Source organism: Engraulis encrasicolus, chromosome 20 (assembly GCF_034702125.1).
Source record: "Engraulis encrasicolus isolate BLACKSEA-1 chromosome 20, IST_EnEncr_1.0, whole genome shotgun sequence".
NCBI lineage: Eukaryota > Metazoa > Chordata > Actinopteri > Clupeiformes > Engraulidae > Engraulis > Engraulis encrasicolus.
Window position 1 is genome coordinate 18229014 of NC_085876.1, and position 15000 is coordinate 18244013.

General features: G+C 44.4%; 1 protein-coding gene across 1 annotated transcript in view; it reads left to right on the plus strand.

Annotated features, from left to right (window-relative positions):
• The window catches only part of LOC134436371 (collagen alpha-1(XIV) chain-like), a 160939-nt gene that overhangs the window by 95437 nt on the left and 50502 nt on the right, over positions 1-15000 (plus strand). The window contains exons 26-31 of the mRNA XM_063185539.1: positions 4740-4879; positions 5899-6022; positions 10034-10177; positions 11892-12056; positions 12909-12947; positions 13362-13500. Coding sequence (XP_063041609.1) covers positions 4740-4879; positions 5899-6022; positions 10034-10177; positions 11892-12056; positions 12909-12947; positions 13362-13500 — 751 coding nt within the window. The remainder of the gene's footprint in view (positions 1-4739; positions 4880-5898; positions 6023-10033; positions 10178-11891; positions 12057-12908; positions 12948-13361; positions 13501-15000) is intronic.

Below are 15000 nucleotides of genomic sequence, written 5' to 3' on the forward strand. Positions count from 1 at the left end.
TCCTATGGAGAGTATCATGATCTGCTTCAGTAGTCACAGTGCATGTTAACATGCATGTTTCCTTTAATGCAATTCAGATGTCCAATGTTGACGGCATTCATGCATCCCAAGCCATGTCAGTCCCTCTACCATGCTTGACTTGACAGATGGTACAGTTTTTTTTGTAAAATCCTCTTGTTTAGCACCACACATGCTTGACACGATCTAAAGAAAAATTGTTTATATTGGTCTCATCAGACCACGTGACATGGTTCCATGTCCTTGGTCTGTTCATCTCTCTTGAGACCAAGATAAACACATTTGCTTTGGAGTAGATTCCTCATAAAATTTCACATTATAATATTTATGCCTACATACAAAGTGGGATGACTTTGGTCACCAGATGTAGGTGTTTATCCATTCACTTTAAATAATGCTCAAAATAGCTTTGTTTACTAAGGTTTGAGTCACATAGGTCTTGACTGAAATGCCACACACACAAATGCGCGCTCACGCATTATCATCCAAGTTAATAAACTCTTTTTCCATGGCACCCTTCACCTCATACATAGGGCCTTTCCCATTACTAATCTCTACCCCTACCCCTACGCCTTCCCCATGCCCCTCGTGCTTTCCAACGAAGCTGTAAGTTGTAGGGCTTGAAACGCAACCGCTACGAATTGGGATACCCCTTCAACAATCATGGAATGATCTCACAGCTGTCACTAATTCCATGCATTAGGTTGACGTTAATAGCAATTTTTTTTCATGTGCGTTTCACGGAGAAAAGGGCCAGATTTAGGACAATGTTAAACTTAGTACAACGGAATGATTATTACTACTTAAAAACCTTCAATTGTGGCGAAAATACTTAAACTTGCGTGCTATTGTGGGTGCTGCAGCTTGCCGCCAATTTTTAAATGAATTCGCAATGCATCCAGGGAAACCTGTCGTAGCCCTCCGTCGTGGAGTCTGGTGTTGGAAAATCTCCGCGCAGAGTGGTGGAAAGCCCTTCGCCGTACCCCTACCCATCTGTCTGAACGTGAATCGGGATGCCACTACCCCTACCCGTGGACGTGCAAAACGGAGGCAAAGGGGAAAGGCGTAGGGCTAAGGGGTGTAATGGGATTCACCGATAGTTCACAGAACTTGCACAAACAATAGCTAATGCAAAAGGCCAAAACTTGTAGCATATTATATACAAAGTAATATGACTCATTTTGTATGTTTACGCGTAGTGCCGTTTTTTGATCGTTTTGTTTTGTTTGTTTGTTATAATCCAAATGAGTCCATCAGACATTTCAGAGGTGAGTTCCAAAGAGCCCTCTCTTAAACTGTTGCCATGGCAAAATCTGTCCTTTTTCTGCCTCTGCTGTTGCTGATTCAGAGTCAGTCTGTGACATTTGAAGAAAACCCTCAGTGGATTTGTTTTAGAGATTAGCCCAAATCCAGCCTTCTTTAATCACTAACATAATATCATTAGCTGATCCACCGCTGCTGTTTTGGTTTGGTTTGAAAGGCTTTGACAACACTGTTCATTTCGATCTTTTCATGCTAGTTACATGAAAGTTTCAGGCCTTTATTATTACCTTGGGCCACACCAATTTAATTTGTTGGTTCTCGGATTTTTTCAGGAAAAAGTTGAAGCGAGAGGGCGAAAAAAAAAAAAAAAAAAAAATTAGTCGTGTGGTTATACCACCTGTATATCAGCCTCACATGGACCTCCAAAGGAAGGTGCAAGACAGGCAAACACCTGGACATGGAGAAGGACCGTGTAGAAGGGAATTAAGGCAGCCAAATAGACCAGGCAAAATTAGCTCACAGGGCAATTATTATATTAATCTGGTTTGAATAAACTGAGATGATTCAACAGTTGAATAGTTGTTGTTTTTCTTTTTTAAAACTGCTATCCCACTCCACTAATTCCACTAAGAGCAATACTGTGTTTCACCGCTGCTACTGCTAACCCACAGGGGCTTCAACTTGCCATTGCATGTTTGTCTGTAAATGTTTGAATGTAACACTTTTCCTGATTCGCTAGTCGTAATCGGTATGTTGAAAGGAGTGGTTTTATTGGTTCTCTACGTCACATGACCTCCAACTACTAAAGAGACAACTCCCCGTTCATGAAAACATGCAGTCTTCGTTTTTTTTTGCGATTTCATTTTTTGGGGTATTGAAACTGATTTTTTTTTTTCCATTTTGATACAAAATACAAGAGGCGAATCCGAGAACCAACAAATTAAATTGGTGTGGCCTTGTCTGTGATTTCGATATTGAAAGGAATTAGCTTAATGTTTATTAGCAGATCCTGCATTTTGGTTGAAAGGTTTGGCAACACTATTTTCATGAAAGTTTTAGGCCTTTCAATTCCTTTCAAAACATTGGGCCCTTTCATTAATAATAATGATATACACATACAAAGGGTTTTGTGTAGCTCTTTACTAGGCACTCAAAGGTGCTTTAATTACCTGTCTGTAGTTGTGGTAATGAAAGGAATTAGCGTAATGTTTATTAGCCGATCCTGTACTTTGGTTGAAAGGTTTGGCAGCACTGTTTTCCATCCTTTCAAACTGGTAACAAAGTTAGGTCTTTTCATTGCCTCTTCATAATTATACCAATGAAAGGAATTATTAGCTTACTGTTTCTTTATTATTATCCTTAGCTGCTAATATACCACCCCTATTTCTTTCCTATTTGGATATTGGATTATTGTTGCTGCATTTGTAACCGTAAATCCACTAGCCCATAAACGCCCGTAAACAAGTTGTGCACAGCAACCTCAGAAAGTTTTTTTCAGTGAAGTCTATAAAAGCTAATTGACAAGTCCTTGCACATCTTAAGCCCAATAAACTCTCCTTTCCCTCCCTTTAATGTTCTATCGGTGGAATGTTGACTCAAGGTGGAGTAAGCATGTGTGTGTGTGTTGTGTTTGTCTGTGTGCAAGTGTGTGTGCGCTAATGTTCGTGTGTGTGTGTGTGTGTGTGTGTGTGTGTGTGTGTGTGTGTGTGTGTGTGTGTGTGTGTGTGTGTGTGTGTGTGTGTGTGTGTGTGTGTGTGAGAGTGTGTGTGAGAGTGTGAGTCTGAGTGTGTGTATGCATGCGCCTGTGCACATTTGTGCGTGTGGGTGTGCATGTTACTGCATGCGTGTGTGTGTGTGTGTGTGACAGCAGCGTGTGGTGTGACAAGTCCTCACATCCCAACATAGCTGTTTACCTAAGTGTATAAAAAAACGAATTGGCCACCACAATAACACCTAACAGCAGGAAACGCCTGGCTGCTCAATCTCTGTCTGGAGAAGGCTATTGATGTGAGATAGTGGCGGTGGCGGTAATTGGCAATCATCTCCACTGCCCACTGCCCATCCCTGTGGCATCAGGGGAGTGGAGAGCACAGACGACAACTACCAAAATCTTCTCATCCACCCCCACCTCATCTTCCTCTTCCTCCTCCTCCTTCTTTTCCTCCCCTTCCTCCTCCTCTCCTGTGGCACGAGTGGAGTGGAGTGCACAGCCGCCAACTGCCATAATATTCTACTCCTCCTTCTACTACTACTACTACTACTACTACTACTACTACTACTACTACTACTACTACTACTACTACTACTACTACTACTACTACTACTACTACTACTACTACTACAACTACTACTCCTCCTCTTCCTCCTCCTCCTCCTCCTCCTCCTCCTCCTACTACTACTACTACTACTACTCCTCCTCTTCCTCCTCCTCCTCCTCCTCCTCCTCCTCCTCCTCCTACTACTACTACTACTACTACTACTACTACTCCTCCTCCTCCTCCTCCTCCTCCTCCTCCTACTACTACTACTACTACTACTCCTCCTCCTCCTCCTCCTCCTCCTCCTCCTCCTCCTCCTCCTCCTCCTCCTCCTACTACTACTACTACTACTACTACTCCTCTTCCTCCTTCTCCTCCTTCCCGGTGGCACGAGTGGAGTGGAGTGCACAACCAACAACTACCATCATCTTCTCATCCTCCTCTTCCTCTTTCTCCTCCTCCTCCTCTTCCTCCCCCTCCTCCTCCCCGGTGTCATGAGTGGAACAGAGCGCACAGCCTCCTCCTCCTCCTCCACCTCCTCCTCCCCCTCCTCCTCTTCCTCTTCCTCTTCCTCCTCCTATATTTCCTGTGGCATGAGTGGAGTGGAGTGCACAGCCGTCAACTGCTCTTCTCATTTATTTACCCCTTTACCTCTTCCCAATCATTGTCTGCCACCATCTCCCTCGTGCCCTCCTCCTCCTCCTCCTCCTCCTCTTCCTCCTCTCCTTCTCCTCCTCCTCCTCTTCTCCTTCTCGCCTCCTCTTACTCCTCCTCCTCCTCCTCTTCCTCCTCCTCTTCCTCTTCTCCTTCTTCTCCTCCTCCTCTTCCTCCTCCTCTTCCTCTTCTCCTCCTCCTCCTCCTCCTCCTCCTCCTCCTTATTTACCTCTTTACCTCTTCCCAATCATTGTCTGGTTTTGTTGTTTTGTCTCTCCACTTCTCCCACTCTGTTATTCTATCTGTCCATCTAATCTTATGTCTCCTTCTCTCTCTCTCTCTCTCTCTCTCTCTCTCTCTCTCTCTCTCTCTCTCTCTCTCTCTCTCTCTCTCTCTCTCTCTCTCTCTCTCTCTCTCTCTCTCTCTCTCTCATTTCATCTATCTATCTATCTATCTATCTATCTATCTATCTATCTATCTATCTATCTATCTATCCCCCCCTCTCTCCCTCCTAACTCTCTCTCCTCCCTCCCTCCTCCTCCACAGTGTGTAAGGCAGCCAAGGCAGACCTGGTGTTCCTGGTGGATGGCTCGTGGAGTATTGGAGACGACAACTTCCACAAGATCATACGCTTCCTGCACAGCACCACCGGCGCACTCGACCAGATCGGCCCAGAGGGCACGCAGGTAAAGACAAGAGCAGGGAAACCAGGCAGGGTAGCTGACGGGAAGGAAAAATGGGGTCAGTTGTCCCGGGCCAGGGGGATAGGGGCCCCAGGATTGAGTTCTCATTATATTGTATGTATTGATTCAGGTGACTTTGTCCTGGGCTCAGCCAAAGCTGTCAGCGACCCTGAAACCGGGGGGGGGGGGTGTCATTGTACTGTGTATTGGTGGTCCTTCCTTCATAGTATATTGTTTCGACCAGAGATTGGCCCAGATGGCGAGGAGGTAAAGACAAAGGGAGGGCTGGTGGGTTGTTTGTCCCGGGCCCAGGGACAGAGGGGGCCCAGAAGTGCATCAGGGGGGTGGGGGTTGGGGGGGTCGTTTGTCCCCCGTCCAGCGAGGGGGCACTTCCTTCATAGTGTGACGGTTTGGTGAAGAGGAGAAGGCAAAGAGGAGGAAGAGATAAAACGAGGCACCTGAGGAACTAACTAACAATCCCAGGAAAGAAAAATAAAAAAAAGAAAGAAAGACAAAAAAAACAGAGGAAATGAACACTGTCAGAGAAAAAGGAAAAAAAGACAGGGGGGAAAAAAGCAGGCTTCTGGCCACAGTGGGCATGGTGTTTTAAAAACAGTGGTTGCCTAACAGTGGCACATCGGCTCAGTAGTCGTGACATGTTGGACACTAATTGCTACATTGCAACTTTCTTTTTTTTCTCTCTCTCTCTCAATTTGTTCTTTCACTCCTGTGGACACACCACACTAATTTTCTCAATATGACTCTCTCTCTCTCTCTCTCTCTCTCTCTCTCTCTCTCTCTCTCTCTCTCTCTCTCTCTCTCTCTCTCTCTCTCTCTCTCTCTCTCTCTCTCTCTCTCTCTCTCCCCGTCTCTGTCTGTCTGTCTGTCTGTCTGTCTGTCTCTCTCTCTCTCTCTCTCTCTCTCTCTCTCTCTCTCTCTCTCTCCCCCCCTTTCCTCTTCCCACCTTCCTCACACACCTTTGCCACACCACGCCACACCTCTCTCTCTATCTCTCCTAACAGGTGGCTATTGCTCAGTTCAGCGATGACGCCAGGACGGAGTTTAAACTCAACTCGTATAACAATAAGGAGCGGCTGCTGGACGCTATCCAGCGCATCACTTACAAAGGAGGCAACACTAAAACAGGCATGTGCCACGTTACACCGCACTACACTACACCGCACTGCACTAAGCCCTCATGGCCCATTGGTCCCAAGTCCTTTTTTTCAATGTTGAAATCATGTTTCCAGAATCGTTTTCAGGTGATTTCCTGCTCCTCCTGCTGGTCTGTAGCCAGGGCTGGATTGGTAATCTGGCATACAAGGCATTTTCCAGGTGGGCCAACAGTCCACAGGGGCCTATGCTGTTGTTTTTTTGTTTGTTTGTATGGTGGTTTTATTTTTTTTTACCACAGAAACTGGCCCCTTAATTTTAGATGTGGCGACCCATTGGCCTATCTTTAAATTAGACAGTGGACTGACCCAATCATAGTATTGTAGAAAAACAGGGGGGCTGTGTGAGTGGCTGGTCTGCGCCAAAAATGCCGGGCAGGTGTTTGGTACCATACCAGCCCTGTCTGTAGCTGCACTGAGCTAGTTGAGAAGAGCCAAATAGACTCCAATTATTCTCTCTAATTAATAATATTATTATCTCTAATTATTCATACATTGTAGACAGGGCTCTGAATTAACACCAGTCAACTGGACAAATTTTAGTTTTGCTGGTAGAAAAGATCAACTTACTAGCCACTTTGAGCTAGGGATGGCACAAACCGCACCGAAAACCGAAACCGTACAATTCAGACACATACCGAACCGAAACGTGCAATCCGTGGTAAACTGCAGTTCATGTACTGCACATAAAAGAGATCCTAGGAGTATCTTATCCAGTCTCTCTGATTAAAACATTACCATATAATACCAATGAGAGGATGACACAATTAAAATCACACCATTTTCACATTATAAGCCTACACAAAACCATATGTAGGATATTTAGTGATAAGTCTGATTCTATTAGCCAATTGAAAGAGGGCATTTGGAATGCTCAAACAGCGCACATCAGCTGACGACAGCTTAAGTGCAAGCGCAGGTTAGCACAAGAGGCGGTTCTCAGACACATGCAAAAGGTCAAATTCAACTTACGCATCATCACTTTATGATTGCAATTGTATAAATATGGTTTACTATTCCCAGTGCATTTATTATGAATTAAAAAAACAACACAAAAAAACGAGAATCAAAAACCGTGACCTTCATACCGTGATATGGACCGAAGTGCGAATTTTGTGAACCGTACCACCTCTACTTTGAGCCATTAGTGAATGTGTGTTTTGCTGGTAAGATTAACATCTGCCATTTTGGCTAGTGATGAAAAAAGAGAATTTAATTTGGTGTATGTGATAGTTTTGCTTCTAACTTGTTGGGCTTCTGAGAAGATATCTATGAGGGAGTAGAGTAGAGTAACTTTATTGATCTCCGGGGGGAAATAATGGTGTCAAGTAGCTTATATAAATACACATAATGCCCACATGGACATTTCAAGACACATGTAATACAGGTAATAGTCAGGGAGCAAGATAATAAAGACTACAGAAAAATAAAAAAAATGAAAAAATGAAAAAGCAAATGTGCAAAAACATATTCTGTGAGTTGGGGTAGACAAATGTGCAAAAACACACTATGTTAGTTGAGGTAGACAAGATTAACATGACCAGAAATGAGTATCGACAGATACATCTATAGTACTGTGGTGTAGAACTTAGACAGGGTCGTTGTCTAAGTAAATCTTTGCTCATTCACTCCATAGTGTCCTCCTACTTAAAGTGTGAGTTAGTGTTTTGTTCCCCACTACACAGTAAACCATCAGTATGATTGTCGATTACAATCCCTAAAAATCTAAAAAAAAAATTAGCTTCCATGGTTGGCTGCCTGTGTCTTGCCCCTCCTCACAACATCGTGTTTATAAACAAGGTGAACCCATGTATAGAACAACACTAACACTGAGCACTCATGCCCGGCTCCCTGTAATACCAATTATAACACAGGGGGTCGCAACCCATTTAGGAGACTTTTCATGATAAACCATCAGAGGTTTACATGAGCTAAACATGTTAATGCCAGGCCAAAATTAGCAGCCATTGTGTGTCTTGATTTATTATTTTAGTAAAACTAGGGCAGAATGTACATCACTTTGCCCTACTGTTTCACCTTCTATGTCGTGATTGACCTTCCTGCCTAGGTATCTCTGTCTAATCTCTGGGCTTCGTGAAATGTTGTGTCGCTGTCCTCTAAGCCACAGTGAAGGAAGGGGACGTAGAGAGGGACTTCCAAAGCCCTGTCCCTGTTTTTTTTCTCTCCTTGTTTCTTCCTTCCTTTCTTTCTTTCTTTTTTCCCCTCGTCGTGCGGCTGCATATCTTAATCATTGCAGTGGAGTGGAGTGGATGATGTTGTGATAATGACCATACTGCACAGGTTCTCTCTCTCTCTCTCTCTCTCTCTCTCTCTCTCTCTCTCTCTCTCTCTCTCTCTCTCTCTCTCTCTCTCTCTCTCTCTCTCTCTCTCTCTCTCTCACTCACTCCCCATTGGCGGGGGAGAGGGAAAGGATACCCTTATAAGAATACTGTATAGGCAGGGGAGTGGGAGAGTATAATAGCAATATAATAAATGTGTGTGTGTGTGTGTGTGTGGAGAGAGATTTTTTTTCTCTTTTTTTTCTCTTTTTTACTCTCTTCTCTTGTTTTAAGTTTTTTTTTGTATTTTTATCGAGGAAAGGATAATCAAGAATATGACGAGAAGAGAATGGGAGAGAGAGACAGGGCAGGATTGGGAAATGACCCAGGCTAGACTCAAACCTCGCTCCCATGCAAGCCCATATGCCCCCCCCCCCCTTAATCCCCCAGTTCTGTGTGACTTGGTGTACCCCTTCAGACTGTTTGGGGGTATTTTCTGTAAGATTTTAAAGCAGACTGAGAGCACAACAGAGCAGGATAACAGCCCCCACTCCAACCCCACCCCCACCCCCTCACCCCCACCACCCCAACTCAATCTCCTACCTCCCATCTCACCACCACCACCCCACTCCACCACCACCACCTCACCACCACCACCCCCCCCACCACCACCACCACACCCCAACTCCACCTCCCACCTCAAATGAATTAAATTGTGCCAGTGCCAGACAGCATTCTCCATTGCAGTTACATTTGAATAATAACAACACTGGCTCCAAACGATATGGTATTATGATGCATGCAATTCATTACAAAAAAGCAAATAAAAATTAGCCATTGTAATCAAGGATGGAATTATGAGCCGGCGTTGGTTTGAAGTCGGTGGAGCGTTGCGTGATTAATGCATTTTATTGTCTCCAAGAGCATCCTTTTCCCCCTCTCCGCCTCTCCGCCTCTCCGCCTCTCCGCCTCCCGTCAGAGAGACGTGCCGTGCGGTTCGCTCACAAACTTAATGAACGCTCATTTTCTGCTTTTCCTATTTGAGTCATGTCTTTGAGCCAGATACCCTCAATCCCCCAACGTCTCTTTGAGATGATTTGAATAACGCCACGATGTGCTCAGAAAACTAAGTAGGGTTTTTTTGTATCATCTGTGTCTATTTGCACCCCACTTTTAGGCCTTTTAAAATTCATATTCTGTTGTTGCGCTTTTTCCTGGAGGAGATGCTGAGAATTTGTAATGTGATATGTGTTAATGTGTGTGTGTTAGTGCGTGTGTGTGTTAATGTGTGTGTGCGTGGCCGTGTGCGTGTGCGTGTGCGTGTGTTTGTGTTTTGCACTAATGAGCACTCTCTCCCCCATTTCCCATAACACCTCCCCCTTACCTCAACACACACACACACACGCACACGCACACGCACACACACACACATAAACACGCACACATTTACACATACCAATCCCCACCCCTCTCTCTCTCTCTCTCTCTCTCTCTCTCTCTCTCTCTCTCTCTCTCTCTCTCTCTCTCTCTCTCTCTCAATCTCTCTCTCTCCATCTCTCTCTCTCTGTATATCTATCTCTCTCCCTCCTCTCTCTCTCTCTCTCTCTATCTCCCTCCTTCTCTCTCTCTCTTTCTTTCTCTCTCTCTCTCTCTGTCTCTCTCTCTCTCCATCTCTCTCTGTATCTCTCTATCTCTGTCCCCTCCAGGCAAGGCGATTAAGCATGTGAAGGACTCTATCTTCACGGTGGAGGGGGGCATCAGGCGTGCGGTGCCCAAGGTGCTGGTGGTCCTCACGGACGGCCGCTCCCAAGACGACGTGCACAAGGTCTCCAAGGAGATGCAGGTCGAAGGTGAGACACGGAACGTGCACAAGAATAGACACAATAGACACACGGGCATGGAATGGACCCACACACACACACATACAGTATGTACACACACACACACACACACACACACACACACACACACACACACACACACACACACACACACACACACACACACACACACACACACACACACACACACACACACACACATACAGTATGTACATACACACACACACACACAGACAAATACTCACACATACACACACACAAACACACACACACAGACAAATACTCACACATACACACACACAAACACACACACACAAACAAACTACACACTGTGTGCAAAGGCCCCTAGGTGCCCCCACCAGCATATGAAGATGTTCACAAAGCTTTCCCCCACTATCTCCACCAACAAACAGAACTTAGAACTTAGACTGAGTGTGTACACAGACACAAACACAAACACAGACACAGACACAGACACAGACACACACACACACACACACACACACACACACACACACACACACACACACACACACACACACACACACACACACAGAAGCAGTGTGTGTGTGTGTGTGTGTGTGTGTGTGTGTGTGTGTGTGTGTGTGTGTGTGTGTGTGTGTGTGTGTGTGTGTGTGTGTCTGTGTCTGTGTCTGTGTCTGTGTTTGTGTTTGTGTCTGTGTACACACTCAGTCTAAGTTCTCTGGACACAATGGGTCAGTGTTACAAAGGCTTTGGTGGCTTCGGTGCCCATTTCATTGGAGATTTAGAGGTGCCAATAACCCATCCTCTCATTAAACTCCCCTTTGAGGACAGGATCTCTTTATGATGTGAATGGAAAAGCTTTTCAGAAGCTGCTGCCCGGGTGGTATTAGTAAGGGAACGACGTGGTCTTTCCCTCTTAGGAAAGGACAGGAAAGGCATTACAAGTGGCCTGTTGACCTATTCAGCAGCCTGAGGAGCAGCACAAAGAGAGAATTAGCTGACCTTTAGACAGCTCTTGAAAGAGCATGGTTAGCTTTGGAGTGTGCAAGGCTAACGGACAGGCCATACATGAGGGAGGATCGGGAGATGATCTTGGGCTGGAATCAAACCCACATAACGGCACGGGCATGGCAGTTAATGCCCCGAGCGTTTGAGTCATGGCTGGGGCCTGAGATCTTGGATTCTGATAGTGAAAAAGAGATAGAGTGTGTATCTATTCCCTATGCTTGTGCCCTCATCAGACTGTCCCCATGTTGTGTTGTGTATCCCCTTAGCTTAGCACGGGCGATTTGCATAATTAGCTGACCTGCATGCCGGTTGATTTGTACGCTCATTAGCATCGGCTGGCGTAGCCGCATACCGCACTGTAATAATCCTTGCAAAGTTAACCGACACAGTACTGCACTACTATGGCATAACACAGGGCCTTTAGTAATACACTATGACTTGGTCAATGCCATTCTGCTAAGAGTCACATTTATAACCGCGCATTTTAACCCTTTAAGACAGTGTTATAGATTTGTTGTTACCAGAATGGCAATGACCAAGTCGCAGTGCACTACTAAAGGCCTCGTGTTATAGTATTGTAGTACTATGGTAGTTAATTTTTCAATGACAATTACAACGCACCACTGTAGGTCCAGCGTGCATTAAGGGGCTAATGGGCTTAAAAAAAGGTGTGTTTGTATAAAAGCCCTAGTGAGAAATGGCATATTTAGGTCTGGGTTTTTTTTTCCAGGTTACATCGTTTTCGCCATCGGTTTTGCGGACGCTGACTACGGAGAGCTGGTGAGCATGGCCAGCAAGCCCAGCGAGAGGCACGTGTTCTTCGTGGACGACCTGGACGCTTTCAAGAAGATTGAGGAGAAACTGGTGACGTTTGTGTGCGAATCCGCATCAGCAAGTGAGTGATCTGGGCTGTGACCTGTATAATAAGTATAATAAGTATATAATAATTTCTTAAGTATAATAAGAAAAGTTCAATAAAGAAATGTTTGAAAAAAAAAATAAGTGAGTGATCAAGTACACACACAGACGCAGTAAAAAAATAGGTGTCAAAATTGAAGACTCTACAGAAGGCTTAGGCCGAAAACGTCTGTCTGCGTTGCTGCTAATCCACTAGAATAAAATACAGTGATTACACCCGAGAGTGCAGCTTTTCTACTAAATATGAACTTTTCTGTTTGCTCGCTCGCACCCAAATGCATTGTAAAAAATAGTTGGGAGTTGAGTGCTCTTCTTGAAAACAAAAAATTCTAGAACTTCTATAATTATATAACTGTGTAGAGTCACATCACTCCAACTCACAACACTCGTTGAGTCAGAAATCAGTGTGAAATTCTCCAGGTGGTCAGTGTAATTACAACTCTTAAGTTGTAATTACAGTGTTGATATTCACACTATACTGAGAAGAATTGACTCTGACAACGTTGTTACACTAACCATAGAGTAAAATCTAGGGTTATTCTTTTAGGGGGGACGAAATGTTACCTGAAATGTTGAATTAATTTCCACTAATAATTGTAATCATTTTGGTATTTTTTCAGAGATTCTAACTTGTATTAGTGAAAATGGTGGGGGGGATTTTAAATCATCGCAAAAATGGTATGGACATGTCCCAACCGTCCACCCATAAACTCCGCCCAGGCCGCCATAGTGGTGTTTTTTTATGAGCAACTCTTTCAACTCTCGTTCTATTTTTGCCTTCAAGCAAGGCAAGAGTTTAATAAGCCTGTCTGTCTGATCTGTTTTTCAGCTTGTCCATCAGTGCCAATGAGGGGCAGTACTATTCCAGGTACTGCCATTCAGACATCAATCTCCTTTTGACAGTTTTATAAGGTCACACATCAGCATGTCATTGCATGCTTAAGTGTCAAATTTCTTTTCCTTTCCTGGATTTTATTATTTTTTTAGTAAGTGTCGTTGCAATTGTGCAGTCCTAGTATGGTAACGTTGCAATGGTACATTTCAATATTACCAACTTTCTCCCCATTTTTTAGCCAATGGGGAAAACATGCACGCATGCATGCGCATACACACACACACACACACACACACACACACACACACACACACACACACACACACACACACACACACACACACACACACACACACACACACACACACACACACACACACACACACACACACACACACACACACCCATCACAACCAACACACAACTTTCATAAGCCCTTGTTTCCAGGTTTCCGGATGATGGAGGTGTTTGGGCTGACCGAGGCGCAGTACAGTAACATCGATGGCGTCTCCATGGAACCCGGAACCTTCAACAGCTTCCCTTGTTTCAGACTCCACAAGGACACCTCTCTAGTCCAGCCCACTAGGTATGTATACGACATTTTAAAGGGGCTTCAGGTAGGATTAAAAGTTTAATTAATCACGGTCCCGAGTCAGCCGACGCTTTTGCGAGTCTTTAATAAGTGAACGATGACTGTCGCGACCACTTCCACGGTCCGCTGTCAGGAACCCCACATGCAACTTTTGGCAGCACGGTCCGAGGGAGTGTCATGGGAAACACTTATCATTTGAAAACATCACTTTACATACCGTATTCAGATTTGTAACAACTGCTGGCATTCCGGGATGAAAAACTGTCTCACAGCGAGTTTATTTGAACAGCATTTTTTCATTACGGTGTAGGTTTTGATGGTTGGTAGGTTTTGGCATGCCACGGGCACCTTGCAAATGACGTCATCCTACCTAGTGCCTCTTTAAAAATGGTGCTTTTGTACACCTCTGTTGTTTGACATGTGCGTGGGATGGTACCCCAGTGAGGTTCTCATTCAAGAATGAGAAAGGACCCACCAGCTAGTTACTAATACATGGGTTTCCCGTTTATAAACGCCCACTGCTGTGCACCCCTGGCTACGCGCTCTTCTGCTTAGCATCTTGCCCCTCCTCACAGTGCGAATGTTTGTAAACGGGAAACCTACGTATAGGCAGAGGTAGAAAAACCGGATGCAGAAAGTAAAAATCCTGCCAATTTTTTGCTCCTGCGCTGTAAAATATTGCAGCCAGTTATAAACGTAAAAAGGTAACGTGCCCTGTTGCCTTATGTTTGTAAGTTAACTCAACTCAAGGTTTAACTCAATTTGAGGCTTTCTCAAGTTGAGTTGACTTACAAATGTAGGTGCTGTTTCCACTTATTGAAGCTGGATATTTTTGAAAATATCGTAGCGTAGCAGTCCAGTGCCCAGCCGACTAAGCCACGGCTGGGCCAGATACCAGATTTTTCAAGGACGATCATGAAAGCTATGAGAGCTCATAATTGGCAGCTATTTGAGCTATTTGAGCAACAACAAAAAAAGCTCATTACCATGTGGGTCCCAGGCAAGCCCAGGCTAGTGCCTATCTGTGTCATGGACAGTTTACATCAAATTCCTCTCATGTTCAGTTAACGGTAGGAGCAGCATCGGGTCACTGTAAATGTTCTGCTTAAGGGTACACTGTGTAAGATTTTTTTGTTGTTTATTTCCAGAATTCATGCTACCCATTCACTAATGTTACCTTTTTTATGAATACTTACCACCACCATCAAATTCTAAGTATTCATTATGACTGGAAAAAATGCACTTTTCATACATGGGCCATTTTTAATTTCCAGAAATAGCCATTTTTAGCTGCAAAAATCAATGTACTTGGGCCATACTAAGAAATATTAGTTTATTACTTCGTAAACTTTCATGAAATGCTCAAATTTGGCAATAGGCTGCTAGGTTTCAATGAGCAGCATAGTTGCAGTACCCTTTTTGACCATTTCTTGCACAGTGTACCTTAAAGGGCACTGCAGTCATAGATGACGGTAAAGAACCCCGAGATATAAT